The following is a 25,844-nucleotide window of genomic DNA, read 5'->3' as shown; positions in this document are numbered from 1 at the left end:
AATTTTCCAGGGATTACAGGAATTTTCTTTATCTCTTTTTTTTAAAATTAACACAGATTCAAAAAGCTTCAAAACCCCTGTTCTAAAGAGTTCAAGACAAGGTAAGAAGTATTGTGTCTCTTTTTTATTCTCAAAACAACTTTATATGGTAGGTTGCACTGACAGAAAGTCATAATAACCTGAATCTCTCTGATTCCAATCCAGTAATCCAAACACTACCAAATAGGAGATTGATTCATTTTCTACAATGCACAATGTGGTTATGTATATCTCTCTTAGGCTACATGCTTTATCATTCACGTGATTTATCTCAAGCAAAAGCTTAATTTGCATATTTTACCAGAATAAGTCTGGACCATGTTGCACGTTTACTATTAATCTGTAATAAATGAACCTCAGTAACTATATTGTTAAATCAGTGTTGGCTGATCATATTGCAGTTAATTATTATACAAGTCCTGTCAAATTCTATGAAAATATACTAATTTCAAAATCTAATGAACACACAACTTCAACAATGGAGTAACTTTGGTATTTCTATGTATATCATTACCCTGGATTCAAGCAATCGTGTCTTCTCAGCATGAGCTTGTTTTAAAAGTCTTTCCATCTCTTCTATTCTTGCCACATTTGCAGTGCTGGCACTGTAATGAAAACCAGCAATAACAACTGAAATTTTTGATAAAACATTTCAATTCATTAAAAGCTTATTTCTAGGCTTTTTATTGTTTTCTATCCATTTCCTTCACAGTAGAATTACTGATCAAAAGGGAATGTACCTGGAAATATTATCTGGGGAACAGGCAGATATACTTGTCTCCATGCTGTCTGAACTATCTAAACTAAGGGTGTCAAAGGTGTGGTCTTTCAGGTTAGAATTAGGATAATGAAAGTTATTCAGATACACATTTGATTCTGAGGCAGTTCTGCTGTAGAATTCAGGAGACTTCTGGCTTTGATCTTCACGGAGATGCTGATGGTTATAACCTAGAAAAAAGAAGGAAAATGTTGATTTATGTTTTATAATAGGACTAAATAAAATCAGACGGATTAATACAGCATTGATAGTGAACACAAAAACATTAAACAATCTGTTTTAAGAGCCATTTTAATTGAATTTTATGACTAGATTTGAAACAATGGTCATTAAAACCCGATACATCTTCTATTTTAGATATTGGAAATTTGGCTAATAAGGATTCTCATAAGCAAAACCCAGAACTCTATTCTCAACATGTGTATACATATGATGAAATCTTTCTTCTCTCTACTTTCTTGATTCAGCCCAGGGTATTATATCATGCTATGTAAAATTAAAATAAACTGATCTATATCTACAGTATATCTATCTATCTGTCTTTCTATCTATCCACACACATTCACATGTTTATTTTATGTTACAAAGCATGTGGTGGTGGACAACTTTGAAATCAAGGAAGCAGAGAGAAAAAAAATTCTGTATAATTTTATAACTTTTATTACTCCAAAACTGTAGGACTGTAGGGGGAAAAAAGCTAACAGGTCATATAAAGAGAAGATCTAGTATTATTATTTTTATATATCTCTAAGGTTACAATGTGAATCACTATTCTAATGGACATCTGCAACATCTAATATTCAAAAGTATTTTGCTTCTAATAAGGGAGTTTTCATTTAAATAACTTTGATAATGTTGAATAGGCTTGTGTCCCTTGAATTTAAGTGATGTTTTTAAAACATTGTATGAAAATAGTATCCATTTTATATTTGGACAACAATTCTTTAAATTATATATTTTAGGAAGTAATGACATGTCTAATACTGATTCAGAAAAGTACTAAATTTGCTGGCAGAAGATATTTGGGTAAGCAAAATTATTTTAGAGTTTGATAAACTGGATGAAGTTCACACTTTTAATTTTTACTTAGTCTGCAATCCTAGGTAAGATAAATATTCAGATATTATGTCCTGCTAAAAATATGAATGGATTTGCTAAAAGAAAAGACTTTAACATTAGCATGACAATGAAAAACTCAAAATAATGTCTCAATTCAACATAATTCAAGGCACTGCACAAAATTCTTTTGCAAAAAGAAAAAAAACCCAAGTAAGTTGAGTTAACTGACAGTAGCATAATAATAAGCAGAAAAAGCAGTTGTCAGAAATATTTATATTAAAATAGAAACCTGTTATATTATTGTTATTAATAACACAACAGAACAGAGTTGAAATCACACAAAAAAGTGCAAACCAAACCAAAGAACATAGTCAAGATGTTTATGGTGGATTAGAGAAATAATTTTAAATAGTTTTGCCAATCCAGAGAATCAGTAGTTGCCATTGCAGCTAGTTTTTCTACATGTATGGTTGCCTTAATCAATTAATAGTTTCATGTTAACATCTCAAGAGTGTTTATATTTTTAGGAAAACATGGGGAAAAGATGAGTCAATGAAATGAGGAGAAAGCCCACAGTATCTTTGTGTGCTATAATGGTAATAAGAAAATTCATTTCTCCTTCCACAAGGCTATAACAGGACTCATAGGAGAACTTTCTTTTTATTTAGATAGCCAAACATGAATTTGTCTTCTGCAAATAAATGTTGGAAGAGAACCAAATTTCTAAATTAGATAGATAGATAGATAGATAGATAGATAGATAGATAGATAGATAGATAGATAGATAGATGGATGGATGGATGGATGGATGGATGGATGGATGGATGGACGGACAGACAAACAGCTCACTACAAATCTGTGCTACTTTTATTCTATGCCAGGCTATATTTCCAGTTGTGTGCATATTATATATTTATATCTTGTGTTCAAAATTAAGCAAATATTGAGTTTATTAATCATGAAAAAAATATTGGTTATTACATAGATGTCAATATTTTTGTGATGTCAGTTGCAGTAACAATGTGACTAAGCCACAATTGTTTAGATTTGTCAACATATTTTGCAAGACCTAGCTGCATTGGGTGAACCTGGCTTGTTCTATTTGCAAATCCAAACTAGATTAATTAACATAAACCTGAAGTGTTTGCTTGTACGCTGTCTTTACATTACATCCAAATGATTAATAAATAAAGGCAGAAAAGAGCAGGGGGTTTCAACTGATCTAGCTTGAATACTGGATTCATTATCTTCAAACATATCAGGAATATGAATCTACTGAATAAATGCTGTCATTGTATTGATGGCATCAATCTCTATAGGCTCCCCCACTGCAGTAACCCTCTCTGTCTCCACAGATTTGAGGGAAAAGCCTGTGGGCATAGTCTTGTTTTACATCTTATGACATTCTTAATGTATATGACAAGAGTATGTATGATTTAAACATGAGATTGTTTAAATCCTAATACCTTTCTTACATTTTTGAGTGGAATAGGAAATTCAAAATTTCCACACATATTGATTCTGAACAACTTGACAGTGTCCCCTCTGCCATTAGTAATGTAATTGTAAATCAAGCATATAACACCACAGAAAATGTTTTTCATACCTTTTTTGCTTTTACCTGATTTTAATGACACGAACAGTGAAAAAGGAAAAAAATAATTATTTTAAAATGTTAAATAATTCTTTAAAACCAAATATTCTTACTGAGATGCACAAATCAAACAAATGTAGAAAGAATTGTAACTGTAGAAGTGGAACGGGGGAAAAAAGGTTGACAATTTCTCAATATTTTAGATACTGAATATAGGTTTTCTAAGAGTTAAAGTCGACTCTATAGGGAGTACACATAATAAATTAAATTAGAAAAATTCAACTATAAGTAGTTCTTGACTTACGACCACAACAGAGCCCAAAATTTATGTTGCTAAGTGAGACAGTTGTTAAGTGAGTTTTGTCCCATTTTATGACCTTTCTTGCCACAGTTGTTGAATTAATCACTGCAGTTGTTAAGTTAGTAACAGGGCTGTTACTATAAATCTGGCTTCCTCACTGACTTTGCTTGTCAAAAAGTCACAAAAGGCGATGACATGAACCTGGGGCACTGCAATCGTCATAAATATGAACTAGTTGCCAAGGGTCTGAATTTTGATCGTGTGACCATGGGGATCTACAACCATTGTAAGTGTGACAAACAGTCATAAATCACTTTTTTCAGTGCTGTTGTAACTATGAACAGTCACTAAATGAACTATTGTAAGTTGAGGACTTCTTGTATTTTAAATAGGTACCGCAAGTGCACAAATCCTTTTAAATATAGTGGATATTACTTTTAATTAAGTAATGTTAGGACTGAACTGTCTAATTTTATAATTAGAGAAGGCAGATGAGAGTACAGTTTTGTTTGTCTATATATTTTCTGTTGCTGTTATGAACATTAATAAGCAAAAGTTATACTGTAATACTTTAAATTAATTACAGCTTTTTCTACTTTGTCTTAAACTTTAGAAATAGTTTAAAATGACAGTGTACATCCCTTCCTACATATGACTTCTAGTCCAACAGGATAGTCACAGATTTGGCTAGATACCAAATGCTCACTCAACAAATTAGGCATATCTTGGGAATCTTCTAGTTTCTCGCCCAGTATCTAAAACTTCCAGGTGCAAGAAAACTGAATGTAAGCATCTATAAAGATATTGTCAGTGTATTTTACTCTATAAAGGTATAGAATACATATGTACTATATGCAGAAAATAAGATGTAAAGGTGGGAATGTGCCCATGATTTTCAAACTACAATGCACATGAGACTTAGCATATTAATAATTTTCAGGCATTATTCAAGTAATAACAAACCATCAAAATTAATTGAAGGACATAACTTCCAAGAAAAACTATGACATTCTATTTCTGATCAATCTGAAAATGAATGCATACTGAGATGGGTCAAGATTTCATAAATTCAACATAGACAATATTTCACTCTAAGAAACTATTAAGGCTATCTGCAACAATGAGGTATACAAATGAGGATACTTCGAGTTTTGCATGAAAAAGTTCACACTAACATTCACGTTAAGTACATATTTCCTTTAATTGAATAAACACACAATTATTAATTCAGCTTCATTCAGCTTTAATGGTTTTAAAGCTGAAAGAAGCTGAATTTATTGTGTATTTATTCAATTAAAGGAAATATGCACTTAATGTGAATGTTAATGTGAATAGGATTTATATTAGGATATTATTACATATAAATATATGGAATAATTCTAAATATCTTTACCTTTACGTGTTCTCCTTGACTCCAAATCCTTGGTCATAGATCCTGAACAATGAGGAATTATGTTGCCACAGCTACTGCTTTGTCCAAGTGGCAGGTGAACCTGTAAAAAAAAAGCCATTTAGAGCTACTACTTTTTATATATAAATTCTTCAAATGAACTTTATGTATAAATGAAAAATTGTTTTTTTTATTTAAAGTAGTTTAAGGCAATCCAGCTTAAAACACAACTTGCGTATCTCCTGGGAGCTTGAATCCAGGATAAATACAAGGGAAGCATTTGATAGCATTAACTATGGTTTATGGTCAGCATACACTCAGTGAATTTCTTTTAAAATTAATTCCACCTTATTGATGGAAGATGGACAAACAAAGTCAGACCCTGCAGGGATTATATTAATATAAAGTATTTTGAATTTCATTATCCAATACATAGTGATTGGTCCTTTAATAAGGAGCTCTTAAGGTCAAATTTACTCTAGCCATGAAACAGCTTGGCTGTGTGAAATCAACTAGTTTCTAACACGGGTGGGAATTATGCCTCACATCTGCTACCAAAAACTTTCATTTGCAGATTAAAGTAATACAGTTTTATATTATTGTATTATGTAAATATTGATAATGTAATTTTAAGCACAGTGATTACACTGGTCTACAAATTTTGGGAAATTATCAACATCTGAGATAAAATGTGTTAATTCTTACATATTTTGATTACCGTATATACTTGAGTATAAGCCGAATTTTTCAGCCCACTTTTTGGGCTGAAAAATTCCACTTCGGCTTATACTCCAGTCAACAAAAAAAACTTACTGAGGACTTGTGCGCGGCCGAGGCTTTGGTGCTTCCGGGATCGCCCGCACCTCTCCCAAGCCACCGCCATCCGAGACCTGCCGAAGTTTGGGGAGGTTTGGGGAGGTGCGCGCGCACCTCCCCAAACTCCGCGCCTTGCCTGCCTGCTTCTTTCCGCAGCGGAAAGAAGCAGGCAGGCAGGGCGCGGAGGAACGGAGACTTGCCGACGTTTGGGGAGGTTTGGGCGCCTCCCCAAACCTCGGCAGGTCTCCGTTCCTCCGCGCAGACCTGCCGACGTTTGGGGAGGTTTGGGCGCCTCCCCAAACCTCGGCAGGTCTCCGTTCCTCCTGCCGACCTTTGGGGAGGTTTGGGCGCCTCCCCAAACCTCCCCAAACCTCGGCAGGTCTCCGTTCCTCCTGCCGACCTTTGGGGAGGTTTGGGCGCCTCCCCAAACCTCGGCAGGTCTCCGTTCCTCCTGCCGACCTTTGGGGAGGTTTGGGCGCCTCCCCAAACCTCGGCAGGTCTCCGTTCCTCCGCGCAGACCTGCCGACGTTTGGGAAGGTTTGGGCGCCTCCCCAAACCTCCCCAAACCTCGGCAGGTCTCCGTTCCTGTTTGGGGAGGTTTGGGCGCCTCCCCAAACCTCCCCAAACCTCGGCAGGTCTCCGTTCCTCCGCGCAGACCTGCCGACCTTTGGGGAGGTTTGGGCGCCTCCCCAAACGTCCCCAAACCTCGGCAGGTCTCCGTTCCTGTTTGGGGAGGTTTGGGCGCCTCCCCAAACCTCGGCAGGTCTCCGTTCCTCCGCGCAGACCTGCCGACGTTTGGGGAGGTTTGGGCGCCTCCCCAAACGTCCCCAAACCTCGGCAGGTCTCCGTTCCTCCGCGCAGACCTGCCGACCTTTGGGGAGGTTTGGGCGCCTCCCCAAACCTCCCCAAACCTCGGCAGGTCTCTGTTCCTCCGCGCAGACCTGCCGACCTTTGGGGAGGTTTGGGCGCCTCCCCAAACGTCCCCAAACCTCGGCAGGTCTCCGTTCCTGTTTGGGGAGGTTTGGGCGCCTCCCCAAACCTCCCCAAACCTCGGCAGGTCTCCGTTCCTCCGCGCAGACCTGCCGACCTTTGGGGAGGTTTGGGCGCCTCCCCAAACGTCCCCAAACCTCGGCAGGTCTCCGTTCCTGTTTGGGGAGGTTTGGGCGCCTCCCCAAACCTCCCCAAACCTCGGCAGGTCTCCGTTCCTGTTTGGGGAGGTTTGGGCGCCTCCCCAAACCTCCCCAAACCTCGGCAGGTCTCCGTTCCTCCGCGCAGACCTGCCGACCTTTGGGGAGGTTTGGGCGCCTCCCCAAACGTCCCCAAACCTCGGCAGGTCTCCGTTCCTCCGCGCAGACCTGCCGACCTTTGGGGAGGTTTGGGCGCCTCCCCAAACCTCCCCAAACCTCGGCAGGTCTCCGTTCCTCCGCGCAGACCTGCTGACCTTTGGGGAGGTTTGGGCGCCTCCCCAAACGTCCCCAAACCTCGGCAGGTCTCCGTTCCTGTTTGGGGAGGTTTGGGCGCCTCCCCAAACGTCCCCAAACCTCGGCAGGTCTCCGTTCCTCCGCGCAGACCTGCCGACCTTTGGGGAGGTTTGGGCGCCTCCCCAAACGTCCCCAAACCTCGGCAGGTCTCCGTTCCTGTTTGGGGAGGTTTGGGCGCCTCCCCAAACCTCGGCAGGTCTCCGTTCCTCCGCGCAGACCTGCCGACCTTTGGGGAGGTTTGGGCGCCTCCCCAAACGTCCCCAAACCTCGGCAGGTCTCCGTTCCTGTTTGGGGAGGTTTGGGCGCCTCCCCAAACCTCCCCAAACCTCGGCAGGTCTCCGTTCCTCCGTGCAGACCTGCCGACCTTTGGGGAGGTTTGGGCGCCTCCCCAAACGTCCCCAAACCTCGGCAGGTCTCCGTTCCTGTTTGGGGAGGTTTGGGCGCCTCCCCAAACGTCCCCAAACCTCGGCAGGTCTCCGTTCCTGTTTGGGGAGGTTTGGGCGCCTCCCCAAACGTCCCCAAACCTCGGCAGGTCTCCGTTCCTGTTTGGGGAGGTTTGGGCGCCTCCCCAAACCTCCCCAAACCTCGGCAGGTCTCCGTTCCTCCGTGCAGACCTGCCGACCTTTGGAGAGGTTTGGGCGCCTCCCCAAACGTCCCCAAACCTCGGCAGGTCTCCGTTCCTGTTTGGGGAGGTTTGGGCGCCTCCCCAAACCTCCCCAAACCTCGGCAGGTCTCCGTTCCTCCGCGCAGACCTGCCGACGTTTGGGGAGGTTTGGGCGCCTCCCCAAACCTCCCCAAACCTCGGCAGGTCTCCGTTCCTGTTTGGGGAGGTTTGGGCGCCTCCCCAAACCTCGGCAGGTCTCCGTTCCTCCGCGCAGACCTGCCGACCTTTGGGGAGGTTTGGGCGCCTCCCCAAACCTCGGCAGGTCTCCGTTCTTCCTGCCGACCTTTGGGGAGGTTTGGGCGCCTCCCCAAACCTCCCCAAACCTCGGCAGGTCTGCGCGGAGGAACGGAGACCTGCCGAGGTTTGGGGAGGTTTGGGGAGGTTTGGGGAGGCGCCCAAACCTCCCCAAACAGGAACGGAGACCTGCCGAGGTTTGGGGAGGTTTGGGGAGGCGCCCAAACCTCCCCAAAGGTCGGCAGGTCTGCGCGGAGGAACGGAGACCTGCCGAGGTTTGGGGAGGCGCCCAAACCTCCCCAAAGGTCGGCAGGAGGAACGGAGACCTGCCGAGGTTTGGGGAGGTTTGGGGAGGCGCCCAAACCTCCCCAAAGGTCGGCAGGAGGAACGGAGACCTGCCGAGGTTTGGGGAGGCGCCCAAACCTCCCCAAAGGTCGGCAGGAGGAACGGAGACCTGCCGAGGTTTGGGGAGGTTTGGGGAGGCGCCCAAACCTCCCCAAAGGTCGGCAGGAGGAACGGAGACCTGCCGAGGTTTGGGGAGGTTTGGGGAGGCGCCCAAACCTCCCCAAAGGTCGGCAGGTCTGCGCGGAGGAACGGAGACCTGCCGAGGTTTGGGGAGGCGCCCAAACCTCCCCAAAGGTCGGCAGGAGGAACGGAGACCTGCCGAGGTTTGGGGAGGCGCCCAAACCTCCCCAAAGGTCGGCAGGAGGAACGGAGACCTGCCGAGGTTTGGGGAGGTTTGGGGAGGCGCCCAAACCTCCCCAAAGGTCGGCAGGAGGAACGGAGACCTGCCGAGGTTTGGGGAGGCGCCCAAACCTCCCCAAAGGTCGGCAGGAGGAACGGAGACCTGCCGAGGTTTGGGGAGGTTTGGGGAGGCGCCCAAACCTCCCCAAAGGTCGGCAGGAGGAACGGAGACCTGCCGAGGTTTGGGGAGGTTTGGGGAGGCGCCCAAACCTCCCCAAAGGTCAGCAGGTCTGCGCGGAGGAACGGAGACCTGCAGAGGTTTGGGGAGGTTTGGGGAGGCGCCCAAACCTCCCCAAAGGTCGGCAGGAGGAACGGAGACCTGCCGAGGTTTGGGGAGGTTTGGGGAGGCGCCCAAACCTCCCCAAAGGTCGGCAGGAGGAACGGAGACCTGCCGAGGTTTGGGGAGGCGCCCAAACCTCCCCAAAGGTCGGCAGGTCTGCGCGGAGGAACGGAGACCTGCAGAGGTTTGGGGAGGTTTGGGGAGGCGCCCAAACCTCCCCAAAGGTCGGCAGGAGGAACGGAGACCTGCCGAGGTTTGGGGAGGCGCCCAAACCTCCCCAAAGGTCGGCAGGTCTGCGCGGAGGAACGGAGACCTGCCGAGGTTTGGGGAGGTTTGGGGAGGCGCCCAAACCTCCCCAAAGGTCGGCAGGAGGAACGGAGACCTGCCGACGAGCCGCGGCCACACAGGGTATTCCTGTGTATTCAGGCTTGCAAAATGGCGGATCGAGCCTCTGCTGGCGGCAGAGGCTTGCAGAACGGCGGATCGGCTTATACTCGAGTCAATAACTTTTTCCAGTTTTTGGGGGTGAAATTGGGGGTCTCGGCTTATACTCGAGTCGGCTTATACTCAAGTATATACGGTAGATGAATTAGAAAACAGGTGATAACAGGTTGTTTGCTAAAGTTTTCAAGATATTTCACAATAAAGATTTATATACAGGTGAGTATATTTGCCTGCAAAGGAGGGAGATGTCTAATGATCATGATGCCTCGTAACTTCTTGACAAAGTATGGTAGAACAATGAAAATGGTACCACATGGAAGTATATAAATTTATCTTCACTTTGAGCCTAAAGATTATTACCTAACTGTAATTTATTGTTCTTTTATTGCAAGGTACATTTGTCTTGGTCAGTTCTACGCATCACACAGTTACATCTGGTGGCTTGTGAAAGTATTATTGCCTAACATTTACAAGGACAGTTGCGTGATATTTTCCCTCAGAAGCCAAGATGCCACAAAACTGTCTAAACAATGCAGATAACTTCTGCTACATTTGTGACGAGGTTACATTTGCATCTCAAAAGTGCAGTATGATGGCAGTGGTAAAAAAGGCATACCACCTATATTTTGAATGCAAAATAGGGGATCAGGACAAGAGTTGGGCCCCTCATTATTGTTCCATTACACATGCATCATTGGCTAAAGAAGAAGAAAAAGTCCATGCCTTTTACAGTTCCAATGGTGTGGAGGGAACCCACCAATCATAGTAGCGACTGCTTTTTTCACATGGTTCCCCCAACTGCAAAAGAATTCTCAAGAAAGAAGTGGATTGTGGAATATCCAAACATTCCATCAGCACTGCATCCTGTACCCTATGGTGAGGATTTACCAATTCTAGATCCACCAGTATCCTACTCTCTAGACTCAGAAGATGATAAAGACAATAAATAGGATGGAACTGATCTGGGCCCGTTGATGGCAGTGGACCCAAACTTTAGTCCACCTTATGCTCCTCCTGAACCACATTTAATTTCTCAGAGTGAACTAAATCATCTGGTCAGGGATTTGGAATTGCCTAAGAGTAAGGCAGAGCTACAATGGAACCTTATCGTTTAATCTGATGTTAGAGCTTGTCAGTTTTTCATGCAAAAAACATGTAAATGTTACATCAAAAACCAATAAATAAATGGAAAGTTATGTTATTGGTATCAATAAAAAGATAAATGTATAATGATTGATGTGGCACCATTCTCATTGCTATATCACATTTTGCAGAGCATAATCGCACATCTTCCTTGTAATTTTGAATTATTTTGATCTGAAGTTGTATCTTGGAAAATGGAATTAATTAATACTCAGGACTTAATTTTCCTTTATTAGTGACCCAATTCTGGTAAAATTAATCTACTTTCATTTCTGAGGCTTTCTCCTTGTAGATCAGTGTTAAAAAGTAGAGGGAGAATTACTTTGACTAAATTTACAAGGATTTACACTGTAAATCAGCAGTGTGAAATGAAATTATTGGAAAAGGGTATGCATGTGTGAAGAGAAGGCCATCATTCAAGCTGACTAAGATTCTACTGAAATCAATGTAACTTTGTTAACTCAAAATCCAAAGAAATTCTTTGAGTTGTACAAATGCCTACCTTAACGCTTCGTCCAAGAGTAGAACTACTGAACTGAGGTGATATGGGAGGAGCTGTTTTCTTACGGGGCAAAGTGTCGCTCATGTACAGGCCTTCTTTGTGCTGCTTCTTTCGCTCTTCCAAATTTCGGAAATGCTTAAAATAAATAATAGTGTGTAAAATTTTAGTGTGATGACATGCTACAAATGTTGTTAATGTTTCTGAAAAGTCATAATTTAATTTTAAAACTGAACTGAAAATTGCCAAAGGCAGAATTCAGGTAAAACTAGAACATCTCCAGATTCACAAAAATTAGCTACCAATAAGGTAGCTCTTTAAATCATTTAGTGCTACATGAATGATTTCTATAAGAAAAGTAATTTTTAATGTAAATATACTGCAGCAACACGTTAGTATATTAATGGGATAAATAAGGTACATCTTTTGTGTTTTGTGATCATATTTGTCATAAATCCTCTCTTCCATTTAATAGTAGCTGAATATATGCGAAGAGAATAGTATATTTCACTGTGATTTTAAATACCAAAAATATTTTTGAACAAGAACAGTGGGACATATAATACACTTTGATATACAACATTTGAATAAAAAGACAAAAAGTTTACACTGGTCTTTTATTTGTGATTTTATTTGCTCTGTGTGTTTTAAATGCAAAGTATAATAGGTCATTTACTAATAAGAAAGGAAGCTTTCACAGGGGTAATGTTTCTTAAAGTTAGTTTAGTGTTAATGAAATGTACTATTGCCAACTGCATGCTAAATGATAATCTCTTACTTGATAAATCTCAGTCCTGTTAACCTATTTTACAGCTTACCCAATCAATGTACCAATTTGTGATACCTGATTCCTCTCATATAAAGGTAAAACTAATTAGTTATTGTGGATTTGCTTAATTTGCCTTCCTATACTATAAAGAATAAGAGTTGTGAGCTGTTCTATCCAGAAGAAGCTAAAGAATGTAGTCTAAAATTTATTATTCCATGGTAACCCATAGGGAGACCAGCAAAGTTTACTAAGAAATAAAAATGCAATTTTCATGGAAGTTAGGATCTACTCAAAGAAGACAACTCGGGGCTACAAATCCCATGAGTGTACTCTACACTGAAATATAATCTCAGATTTGAACAGATTACAGAGTACTTTGTTTGTAAAATTCAAATATGCCTTCCAAGTTATTTTTGAAGCATTCTTAATGTTTCACACCATAATTATTTAGTGTGCTGATATCAGAATGAGACAACAGACATTCAAAATGTTAATGAAGATAAACTTTAACAGTTATGTTCAAATCATCTCTTTAATTCCTACTTTTACAGAAAAAGGACTGTAATAACAGTAATCAGCACTGAATATGTCAGTGTGACATAAAAGTGTTAAAAGCAGACATGTCAAACTCGCGATGTCACGTGACATCGCGCAACATATCGGGACGGTTTTGCCATGGCCGGCAATGGGGTGGGTGTGGCTTCCGGATGACGCATCCAGCCCATGGGCCGGCAGTTTGACACCCCTGTGTTAAAGAGTAAAGACACTGGTCTACATAAAGAAATTCTGCATGCGTAAAATGTTTAAGTGGGTGGTCCTTAACAAGATGCATATACAAACTTTCTCAACTAATGTACTTAGAACTCTGTGTGCAAAATCCTTTATAAATGCTAGAATTCCATCAGTCAGTTATAAGGGAAAGGGCCTTGGACCATAGATTCAGACCTTTAGGGTTCTGAAAAGCTGACTAATGGCTACTTTCCATGCACTCTTTCAAATTTGGGCATGCAACGATAATCATATCATTACCAAGTCAGCCTGCCTTCTGGCATGTTACCTGGGGTTCCCTTCGGTGTTTCTTAGCTGGCAGAGGAGGTGGTGTATCAGGTAAAGGAAAAGACTCTACACTGGCAGCCCTGACCTCAGGCCAGTCGGCTGGTGAGAGTTGTGCAAGAGGGCGAGGAGAGAGAGAGTGAGGAATCACAGATCCATAACAGAAAGGTGATCTTAGCTTTATAGAAAAAAAGAAATGGTATGAAAGTTTTAAAAATACACACAAGATGCAAATGCTACAAAGAAGTTTTATTATGGGAAAAGCTTTTTAAGCCAGAGCTCACTTTATCAGATGCATGAAGTGTTATTAACTGTTTACAGAGAAGAACAAATAAACAAATGGTATTTTTCTCCCACCGTACCTATTATTTTGACATTAGGTTTGTGATGTCCTACTAGGGAAAAATAGAGCTTGCTTTGCTGTTTTTTCCTGGACATCAAAATGGGAATGGTGTAAACATAAGGTATTCAATGAGAATGTAATAAAGTCCCAGTTACTTTATCAACACTGGAAAAGAACATAAGAAGGAAGACAGAAGATATACCCAAGACGTACATACAACATCTGTTCCTGAGAAACCCATAGGGGAAAAATTAACTCAGCTCCCTATTCAGCTTTTTAATTAATAAAAAGGTTTACTACAACCTGTGAACACCAAGGGAATAAAGTCTGAAAGTATAATGTTTACACATGGGAAATGTCTCTCCTACAAACCTCTTTATTTTGTGACTGGCTTATCAGGCCAGCTGTGGAGAGTTCAGTGGGAGCAGCAGCAGCAGCAGAGGGGGGCTGAGTGGAAGGGGAGATATTCGTGGAATTGCCATGCGGGTCACTAATGTCATTTACATTCACAAAATCCTAAAAGGAGGAATTCAGAAGTTAAACATACAAAAGAAGCAAAAGGCATGCAAGAATATTAAATTTTGAAATTCTCCGTGAAAGTTAGTTTAGAGTGATACAGCCAGTGCTGTGATATTACAAAACCATTTTGTGACATACTTTCTCAATCATCTATGCTGAGTCCTGCATGCTTTAAATTTACAATTTTCACTATCTCACTTTAACGTAATAACTGCTTAAACATAATAACTGCTTGAAACACTAGCATATTCTAGAAGAACTTTTAAATATGTAGCACTCAGAAAATATGACTATTTGAATTGTCAAGCATGATCCCAATAAAGGGAATTAAGCTGTTTTTTTAAAAAAGAAGCAAACACTTTTTAAAGTCTTTTAAAATATGAAGCTCCCTAATCAATAAACTACCCTATTGTAATTAGATGAAACAAAACTATGACAGAATCTCACTTTTCCCATTCCATCAAAATAAATTCATGAACCATTAATAATTTAGGGATATGTTTGCCATCAAATGTTTTGCAGAATACTCATATGAAGTCTTTATTTTGACCTACAATGATTAGAACGGCTGCGATTCTCAGTAAAAATAAGTAAGTGGTTAGAGTAGCAGCAACAGTAGCAGAAAACGTTTTAGGCACAAGCAAGAATTGAAAGGATGCACTCCAAGAGTCTGATTTTCCATTCTTCTTTTCTAATATGTCACGTTCTAGTACAACTCTACTAACATTGAATGTTTGCATAATCAAAAAATGAATGATCACTGAGGTATGCATGCAAATGGAGTAAGATGAAAAAAATGGACATGAAATCTAAGGAAACTGAAGACTGTTTGGAAGGCCAATTATTTCAGCACCACACTTACAGTCTTATACTACATGCCCTGTTAAAATAGTCTGTGATTCCTCTGGATTTTGTTTCATTCAAATCCTAGAACTTGCCCAACCATCCTTAATCCAAAACCTTAGGCAGAATGTCTGGAATGCAAAGGTTTCTTTGTGGTTGAAAACATTACGTATTTCCTTTTAGTGCATATGTCTATTTCACGTTTTATTAGAAAATTCCTCCTTAAAATATTAGCAATTAAAATCAATCAGCTCTTTTCTAGAAGTAGGAAAGTGCAAGTCATGTTTCAATGAACTTTATAAAATGGTTGCAATAATATGAAAAATGAGGCAGTTACCATATTGTTTCAAACCCTTTCTCCCAAATCTCACATTACCTCTTTTAGACTGCTGGGACTCAGAGAAAATCCTTTACCTCCTGATAGTGAGGAATACTTCTTTTCTAGACTGCAAAGATTTTCTTTCTCCTGTAGAAAATGAGTTATATTTGAGACAGATGTTATACAAATATTTAAGTTGTATTTCTTTTCCTTCCAAAGAAACTAAGATTTGCAAAAATATTTAAGATGTTTCGACTGACAATTGTTCCAAATGCATTTTCAAAATTTTTGTTTCCATCTTCACAGTATAGACCAGGGGTAGGCAACCTTGGCTCTTTTTTATGACTTGTGGACTTCAACTCCCAGAATTCCTGAGTCAGCATGGCTGGTTCAGGAATTCTGGGCATTTGAAGTCCACAAGTCACAAAAGAGCCAAGGTTGCCTACCCCTAGTATAGACAATACAGATATCCTTCCAAATTTATTGGCTGGATTGGTTTTAATACCAAAATTTCCCTCTACAAACCCTAGATATACACAAACACACTTGTACTTTTCCTGAATAAATCTGCTGGTATCAAATCCACTGCATGGTAATGTAAAGATTCACGTACATTCATTCCACTGTTATGGAAAACACAGGTACAGTTGGCTTCACTATATACATTATTCACTTCTTCATTGAACTTTATACATTGCAGACCTCTCTATGATACATGGTATCATACTAGCATGTTTACATAATTTTTTTTTAAAGAGGAAGTTGAGCAACATAATATAATTGGTATTCACCGCCCTGAGTCCTTCGGGAGAAGGGCGGTATAGAAATTCAATTATAAAATATATAAATAAATAAATTTATCATTTAAAATTTAATTAAGTTCTTGGAAGAACAAGGAAGAATTGCTTACCCTCTGCAACATCATTAGTAAATTATTTTTTTCTTTCACAAAATGATCTTGTTCTCTTTGTGCTTGTTGTACAATGTGATTTGCTTGTTTTTTGAGAGCAGAAACCTTTTCCTACCATAAAGATAATGTTAATACATACTTAATATCAGCTTCAGAATATTGTTCATACAATTCCTACCCATCTGAAAGTCAACTTTACACAAATTTACAGAGAAGACTTAAAGCTGTACACCATCAACATTTCACTGTAATTTATTTATTTATTTATTTATTTTAGTTGAAGTCCTGTGATTGGACTTCACATTCTTGCATATTCTAGCAGCACTAAGAGCTGGCACTAACAATATTACTTCTACTGCTACTCCAAAATAGAAGACTAAGTAAAAAGAGAAGAATTGTGGGAGGATATGACTATAAGGGACGCGGTGGCTCAGTGGGTTAGGACACTGAGCTTGTCGATCAGAAGGTCGGCAGTTTGGCGGGTCGAATCCCGAGTGCCGCATAACAGAGTGAGCGCCTGTTACTCGTCCCAGCTTCTGCCCACCTAGCAGTTCGAAAGCACGTAAAAATGCAAGTAGAAAAATAGGGACCACTACGGTGGGAAGGTAACAGCGTTCCGTGCGCCTTTGGCGTCTAGTCATGCCGGCCACATGACCACGGAGACGTCCTCGGACAAACGCTGGCTCTTCGGCTATGAAACGGAGATGAGCACCGGCCCCTAGAGTCGGAAACGACTAGCATGCATGTGCGGGGGAACCTTTACCTTTACCTTTTTATGACTATATGAAAAGTTATGGAACACAAATACGTTTCTGGGAAAGGTACCATCTCTCTTAAAAGTATAAAAAAACCAAACATTTTTGTTAAGAAACCAAGAAATGGAAATATATTACTTTAGATTATTTTTCCTATCTTAAATAATTATTAAACCTTAGTGGGCAAATCTAAAAATTAACAATTAACTGAATTGTTAGTAAATTGCTAATTGTTGTTTAGATTAACAACTGCAATCAGTTGGCACTCAACTAAACTATTCAAAGATAATGATCTGATCTTTTTTTTTAAAAAAATTACCTTTCTACTGACAATGCTACGCTGATATTCAGCAACTTCACGCAGAAGCTGTTGGGTTAAATTCTCCTTTTCTTCATCTAATCTGCTTTCATTTTCAAGCTGCTGAAATTCCAAATCTTCAAAATGTTTGCTTTCTACCTCCAACAAGTCTGCATCCTTCAATAAGAAAAAAAATAAGTGTATCAGTTTTAAAGAGATTCTTTTGCTTGTGAAAGTGACATAAAGCATAATCCAAATCCAAGCATAAACCTAGAGATTTAAGTTTTATTCTGGTCTAAGTCTATTTAAGCATGTCTAAGTCTATTTAAGCATGTTTTTTAAAATACCTGTAGACCTGAAATTAAAATTATCATACACATCCTCAAAATAATGACAACAGATCCATTATTTTATTTTAGCCTAGTCATTATGAAGAAGGGTTTAGAGTGCTAAATATGCACTTCAAAAAACAACAACCTTAAAATTAAACTAAACGGGATGCCAATGTGAAGAATTGTTGTAGTTTAGAATGGGCATGATTGCAGCTTGAATCATGAATAAACAGTTCTAAGCTATTTGACTTCAGGTTCATGGCTCAGATTTTTTTTAACCAAATTTCATATTTAAGGGAAGAAAAAAAGTCAATTTTGCTCTCAGAATAATCTGATCTGGAAATGTTTGATGGTTCTAATGTGAATGACTTTTCCCTATTCCCAAATCTCCCACTATTTCCTAATGCTTCTTTTTTATTGTGTTAATTCACAATGTTTGTAAAATTAAACCAAAGCAGTCATAAAATTATATGGAATGATTAAAATACAACCTAATAGAAAAGAATCTTTTGGGGAAAGGACCTAGTTTATACATGTCTTAATTTTCAAAATGAATACGCATAGTTAAGATTTCTAATGCTGCAATGAGAATTAAATAAGTAATCATTCATGCCTAATTGAGAATTCTTTCCTCATCTACAGACAGATCTTATAGATTTCTAATCTGATTAAATATCAAAATTCCACTCGTACTCAGTCATACAGATGTTCAGTGTTCAATGCCACACAGTGCTAAGCCTTAGACGACTAATAATGTTTGAAGCATGTAGTGCACATCCATTGTTAATCCAGCTTTTGACATTCTGTTTAGTTGTCACCATGCACTTACATTCTTAACAACAATATAGAAAAACAGCACTGAAGCCATGAAAAAGAGTTGGTTAGACATCTTTGGACTTGGTCTGATTACAATCACTAAAAAAAACACCACATCCATGCTACTGACCCTGTTAAGCTGCTGCTGTAATTGTTCCCTCATGGACTCGGGGCAATTATCAAGCTGAGTCTTCTGCTCGGAGTAAAGCTCCTGAAGCTTTTCTAGTTTTTCCCTCTCAGCATCAAGCTTTATTTTTTCCTGGAGTTTGAGCCAGAAAAATAAACAACAGAATTACCTTCAAACCCAAGCAGTAGTTAGTGGTTCTGAAGAGCAAAAGGCAAAGAGGTGAAACTGAAGGAATGAGCTAAATGCTTCAAAAGAATGCTTTCCATGCTGGTCGGCTGTAGCTAATTTGCATATTAGTGCAATATTCTGAATATAATTTTAATAACCTGGGAATATCCAAAAGATGGTCTAGTCAACCTGTTATAGATACTTGTCAGTATATATTCTGCTATTTAACATCATATGTGAAAAAATTAGATTCATTCATCTCATAATAAAAAAAATCTTAAGTATATTCAGAAGATATGGACCTTTACGGTAATCAAAGAGAAACTGTCTTATAGTTTGGAACATATGGTAATTCTATGCTACATAAGTAAAGTTGCCATAAAACATACTATATGAGGCTATCTTTAGCAACCTAGCTCCCTATAGATCGTGTTGGGGGTCACAACTTTCAGCACAGTGAACAGAAATTGTGGAAGTCATAATCCCGACATAAGTGATGAACCTTATGATGGGAATTTTATTAGTTCCATATTCTTCAAACTTATCTTTACATTAATGAAGATAAAACATTACTGTGCAATGACTTGTATCTGTAACAAAGCCATACTCAGAATTGAGAACATATATGCTCCCAACATAAACTTTATTAATTTCCATTCCTTGTATGTATTCTTAATTAGCAGAAACAAAGTCAGTTAGATTTATAATTATACTCCCGGAACCAGGTCTATTGGGGTTTTTGTTCCAGATGTAGTTTTACCTTTGATGCTTTCAAGTTCAATGACACAATAGCTATGATGAAACAGAAATCGTAACATGTTAATTTCCTAATGATAGAAGGAAAACAAGGCAAAAGCTTTACAGCAGGCGTGTCCAACCTACAGTCTATTGGCTCCATGTGGCCTTGGATAGCTAGTAATGCAGTCCGACAAGATAATAAAAATATTTAAAAAATCAAGGAAGCTTGTTATTTAAACTATATATTTTATATGCAGCCCAATGTGGCCCAGGCAAGGCAAAAGGTTGGACAATCATGCTTTCCAGTGTGAAGAAAACAGATATTATTTGCAATGACATAAAGATAACAGACAAAGACATAAGTGGTGCTTAAGGCAGTGTATAAGAAGAGAAAGACAGATCATTCAGCAATAAGTGGTTTGGGGCAGGAAATTCTGTTTCAGTGATCAAACGTGCTGGAAAAAAAAAAGTAGTTCAGCTGAAGGAAGCCTATCTTGATATGCTAACACAAATTCTAAGCCAATTAGCTCCTGTCTCAAATATGGCAATACATTTTTCCAGGGCTTTTTTTTCTCATAGAACACTCAGAACGGAGTTCTGGCACCTTTTTTTAGATGGAACCTTGTAGCGTAAGCAAGGCGGGTTGTATGACATGTGTGAGTTCCGGCACCTTTTTCTTTTACAAAAAAAGCACTGCATTTTTCCATAGTTATGTAGTTTTCTTTTACCCGAAAATCAAAACAGACTAAATTTTAAGGTTATACTTTTTTTTACAAATTTCTCATAAACATGTTTGGTTTGGTTTTGAAAAAAAATGACTATAAATACATAAAAACTTCAATAATATTTCATCAATTAGATACTCATATAAGTCACACATTTTGTATTATTCCATTGTCAATAGACCCTTGTAGGCTTAATTTCCACGGGCAAGTATGTTTGTTAAAATGAATAGAATGATTGCACAAAATGACCAATCAGTACTAAAAGTTTCTCTTTTTTCTGAATATTCCTATGATTTTTGCAATAGGTTTGCTGATGCTGCAAGTCTAATTGGAAGAATAAAATATTTTTATTTCAATCTGCTAGGGTTCTAAGAAGTCTCTTTCTTAACTTTTCACTGGGCTAATTTATCTTTTTTCCCCCTAGTTTTCTCCTTTTGCCCCTAAACTTGATTAGGAGTCACAGAATTTAGTTCATTCATAGCTAAATCTTCCTTTGGTCCTTTCTTTACTTTCAGATGTTCCAGGAAAAAAAGTATAGGGGGCATCACAAGCATATCTTCATATTCTCCTCCTATAAAGCAAGAAAAGGTTTTGGGAACAGCAGCCGAAGCAGAAGAGGTAAGCCAATATTTCACAGCAGTCTACCAGGGTTTTACTCACTTTCACAGCTGGCCTACTTATGAGAACTGTTTAGCTTAATGGTACACTGAAAAGAAAAATACTCTGGAACATTCCACTCCAGCAGAAAAAAAGCCATTCTCTCTTTCTCTGATTTATAAGCAAATTTCTATAACGTAAAGAACATTGATTCAATATTTAATTTAAAGGTTCCTAGGACTCCATGGGCATGCCCTACTGTTAAGTTTCAGTTTATATTGTAGCAGTATTGATTAACAAAAGAGCATATCAATAACCCTACTGAATCATACCAAAGCTCCCTTTAGCCTACCTAAATGTTCTTAAGCAGGTTGATTGGACAGGGTCCATGCTGATTTTAAGGTGTGTTTCTACATGCTTAAATTTTCTTTGATTACTATCAGTTTGCACGTAACAGACATTAAGCTTGCTGGCTTCTTAGATCTTCCTGGATCTCCTTTTTAAAAATCCATCCCAAAGCTAGTTTTCTATGGGTATAACTTTAAAAATTGTTTAGTCAATTTTTGTTTCAGGAAAAATAAGTATTTGTATCTGTTCCACTGGCCATGAAAACTGAAAATATCTTAATCTCCCAGAATGTTACTGAGTCTTTAAAAAACAAAAACAAAATCCTATAAACTACTCTTGGTACTTTTATGAATTCTTAGAGCTTCTCATTCAAAAGCTTTCATTTGCCAGGGTAACAAGGAAGCTAAAGAGAAAAGTTAGTATCTTCTGTTGCTGAATGATACTAAATACAGGGATGTCATTGAGCTCATCTTACAAGGGAAGTCATTAATTTGGAAGGTTAACAGCTGCATGTAATGGATAGACAAGGAAATATAATGCCAAATGGAAGCACCATTTCCTATTTTTTTTCTTAAGACTGGAGACATACATTTTGTTAGATCAGAATGTCTTTTATACAACAGAACACATTTATAAAGAAGTTTTTTTCTAAAAAAAATGGGGAACCTTCTTGAACAGTGACCACCAAATAAACATGAATATTGAAGATTTATTCTACTACCCTATAAGACACTTATTGTGTCATGTGTTATAGACAGATACATTTTTTTCTGAATAAAATGTTACAGAGCACAAGACACATTTGTAAAAATGAAACTAAATTCCAGAAGTTGTATAGTTTCCAGCAAACCCTTCTGGAATTAAAGGATTACTTAATAAGTATTAATATAAAAGTGTATCTAGAAACAAATATAACCCTTTATTGTCCTTTGTTTACAAAAACAAACATTAAAAGTCCTTATATGGATGCTTAGGTTTAAAACAACAATACCTTTAAAAGATTTTTCAAAGTATTTTTTTAAAAAAATAGAGTTGATATTTTATACAAACTTTGTAATACACATGTATGTATGCTGTGCCTATACAATTTGCTTATTAAATATATTTTTCATCTTTCCATTTTTTTAAAAATTCCATTTATATCCCGCCCTTCTCCGAAGACTCAGGGCGGCTTACAAGCTTAGCAGTAGCCTTCATTCTATGTATATGCCATTATATTCCATTTTAAATGGAATGCCCATAAAACAGAATGAAAGGGAGAAACAGAATAGGCAGCTGGCTATGTCTCTTAACTCTAAAAATTAGTCACAACCTCTAGACAGTATATAACTCTGATCAGAAAAGAATCAACATAGTCATGTACAGTATATCCCTTCCATACATATGCAGTTGCTTTGATTATATTTGCTAAAATTTTTCACAAAAAGAAATATTTATATAACATTTTATTCATGTCAATGGTTTCATGCACTTTGTACTTTGTTTTTAAAATAATGTTGTAAAAACATTATTACATACAAACCCTAAACTGTATTTCATTTATAGAATACACTGACTGAGATAATGCATGCAGCTATATACAGGCAACACAAAAATCTGTAACTAAACAAAAATCAGAAATCAAATAATAGTTTGCGATGCTAGAAGGGAACTGGGTTATTTTCTCGAGTAGTTAGGAAATCCTAGAGGTGTCCACATGCAGAATCTAGAGGGTATAATGGAACAGCCTATCTCTCTACATACCCTTTGATACTTCAAAGGAAGCCACAAGCTTAGCCAAGTATTCAACTGGGAACTGGCCCAGAACAAACTCCTGCTTCTCCATTTCCTTCCCTTCTTCACAGTAGGCTTTTTTCCACCCAGATGAACATGCATGATTGAATGTAGCTATCTATTTGCCTTTCCACTGGAACTTTGCTGTTAGGAAGATTTGAGCATCCTGACCAGGAGATAAACAGCAAAAGAGAAATGAAACCTGTTGAGATCCTAAGGCAGGAAGAAGTTCCCATCCATCCTGAATATAAGTCCTTTTTCCCTTGGACAGCTGTGACAGTATCAAATATCACCAACAAAATCCAAATCCTTCTTAGATTCCCAGCTGTGGCAGGAGCCTATAAACCCTGTCTGCTTCACATAAACGACATAAAAAACCTCTTTCTCTGGAGAAAGAGAAAACTTGAAACACCTGTTTTATTTGTCTCAGCTTATATCAAAGCTTTTTTGACAATTAGCTATAAACTCTGTTTAGGAAGGAAAAGGACATATTTTACATAAGAAAAAAACAAATTCCAAACTGTAAAATTAATGTTGCAGTTTCCCAAGTATTAACATTCTGAACTGCAAAGCAGTTTTGAAAAATCTAGTCCTTCCTCTCCCAAAAGACTTCAAACTTGCTTACATTAAGAAATGTGTTAAGCTAGCAGTATAGCTGAAAAAAACTGAATGAGCTGAACTTCAAATCCCTCAAAAATTATAAATTCCCATTAGAAAATGATTCAATACTTTCCATAAAATACCAGAATGCCAGAACTATATACCAAATAAACCTCGTTTGGACAATCACATAAGGCTTTGTAATGCAAAGCTTAAGAAGCAATGGGCAAATGTATTGGTCATAATCTTGATCACATAATGGCTTTTCAATGAATATTCAAGCTCGTGATAAACCAGTGCTCCAAGTTATTCCAAAGTATTAAGACAAAACAAAACATCCTGACATTAACTTGATTTCCTGATTTTTGATATTACACTTTATCTCTGGATTAATGTTGTGTGCCAAGATACTGCGCAACAGAATAACGATAGAGAGGACAAGCCATACTTAGGTCTATTGCAGGGGTAGGCAACCTTGGCTCTTTTATGATTCGTGGACTACAACTCCCAGAATTCCTGAGCCAGCCATGCTGACTCAGGAATTCTAGGAGTTGAAGTCCTTGAGTCATAAAAGAGCCAAGGTTGTCTACCCCTGGTCTATTGTCTAAACAGTCATAACATCAAAAGCATTGACTATTTCAATTAAAACAAATTTTTTTAATTAGGTTTAAGAGCTGCAAAAAGTTTCCTTGCCTTGACACTGTAGTATAGAGACTTTAACATATTGCAGATAAAGTTGGTCATAAATGCAGTCACTTTGAAACTGCCATTAATAATAGTCATATGAAAGAGGAAGCCAGTGCAGCTGCTGATCAATTAGATGGAAATCTGGTTATATTTTTATTCAAAGCACTGCTTTTTCAGAATTTTACAAGCCCTAGAAACACATGCTTTACAACCATCATACAAATCCAAACAAGATTTCCTATGAAGCAGGTGTCCAGATCAAGACTTCATAGGGGTTCTTAACCCATTTCCTGAACATAAGGCTATCAAATATACAAATACAACTGCTACATTTTAATGAATGGAACTGTTTCATAAGATCTAATATTTCACTCTTCATGAACACCCAATTGGTTATAATCATCACAACTGCTAAGAAAGGAAGATTTTTTTCTGGAGGAGAAAAAAAAGGAAGATTGAAGAGGCTCTGTAAAAAAATAGCTGACAACCCTAAATATTATGATTGTTAGAAGACTGTTATAAAAGAAAGTGATATAAAGTTGGTTTATCTGATCAAAGTTAAAATAGGTGACTTGTTATTTCTGGTAACCCTTTAATGGACTTTGACTGACATCAAAACTGAAATGATGATGCTTTATGGATTTGTTTATGGATAAGGGAATAGGACCAATTGGTTGTATTTTAAAAAGAGGTGATAAATTATCAATATTTATATTTGTGATGCAAATTGGAAGTCATTTCTCTGTATATTTTTATTTTTCTATTGTTATTTTTCTTTCTTCTCTAGTTCTCTATTTTTTTCTTTCTTTTCTGCATCTACTGCTCTTTCTTTTTCTTCTATCTTTTTAGTTTCTGTTTATTTTTATTGTTGTAGCTATAATCATTAATAACATTACTATAAAAAAGAAGAAATTAAAAGCAAAACCATAAAATGGAAATGGTAGGAACATGATATCACTTTCAGGATAATATTCAGTATAAATTATATAGTTTTACTAACAAACAGTCCCAGGGAATTCAGTTGCGTTTATTCCAAGGACATAAGTGGATGTTTCCAATGTAAAAGAAACAAATGTATGCTGGAAGACTGTACTATTCTTTGGAATTATTATTAATTCCTTGAAAAAATACAAAAAATATAAAATAAATTACCAAAGTTCTCTCAGAGATCTTTTTCTACAATGTACTATATAGAAAAAAATACTTTTACAATTTAATTACTGAGCATAATATTGAAACTGGCTAACTTCTAAAGAGAAGAATAAGTAATAGGATTAGTCACATTAAAACTTTAAATTGTTCCTGGAACTGAAATGGAAGCCAACAAGATTCGTTCATCACTAATGAATGAATACAGTTCATGAGCTGTATTAAGTAACAGGGGCTGTGGGAGTGAGGAGATTCAAACTAGCATACCCTCTGCCTTCACATCCTCCCAGCAGTTATATGTGATGTGTAGAGTGGCACATGCCTCACTAACAGAAGACTAACAAAGCATGCCTAACTGAAACAGGGTTATTTTTTCTATGTTTTAAATACGTGCTGAAAGCCTTCAGAACAGATTGAAACATAAACATAAGCAACAATTACAAATGTAATCTTGTCACTCTAATCAGAATAGCATAGACATTCTAATGAGTTTCTAGAATGGTGCAAGG

General features: G+C 38.4%; 1 protein-coding gene across 1 annotated transcript in view; it reads right to left on the bottom strand.

Annotated features, from left to right (window-relative positions):
• Positions 1 to 25,844, bottom strand: part of PHLDB2 (pleckstrin homology like domain family B member 2) — a 55,151-nt gene that overhangs the window by 7,353 nt on the left and 21,954 nt on the right. Inside the window, exons 7-16 of the mRNA XM_083361354.1 lie at positions 18,554 to 18,682; positions 17,297 to 17,452; positions 16,223 to 16,333; positions 15,370 to 15,459; positions 14,004 to 14,147; positions 11,470 to 11,604; positions 5,165 to 5,264; positions 3,483 to 3,497; positions 780 to 987; positions 554 to 644 (exon numbers count right to left, since the gene is read on the bottom strand). Coding sequence (XP_083217480.1) covers positions 554 to 644; positions 780 to 987; positions 3,483 to 3,497; positions 5,165 to 5,264; positions 11,470 to 11,604; positions 14,004 to 14,147; positions 15,370 to 15,459; positions 16,223 to 16,333; positions 17,297 to 17,452; positions 18,554 to 18,682 — 1,179 coding nt within the window. The remainder of the gene's footprint in view (positions 1 to 553; positions 645 to 779; positions 988 to 3,482; positions 3,498 to 5,164; positions 5,265 to 11,469; positions 11,605 to 14,003; positions 14,148 to 15,369; positions 15,460 to 16,222; positions 16,334 to 17,296; positions 17,453 to 18,553; positions 18,683 to 25,844) is intronic.

This window comes from Vipera ursinii (genome assembly GCF_947247035.1).
Source record: "Vipera ursinii genome assembly, chromosome: 4".
NCBI classification, from domain to species: Eukaryota; Metazoa; Chordata; class Lepidosauria; order Squamata; family Viperidae; genus Vipera; species Vipera ursinii.
This window is presented reverse-complemented; position numbering and strand designations above follow the sequence as displayed.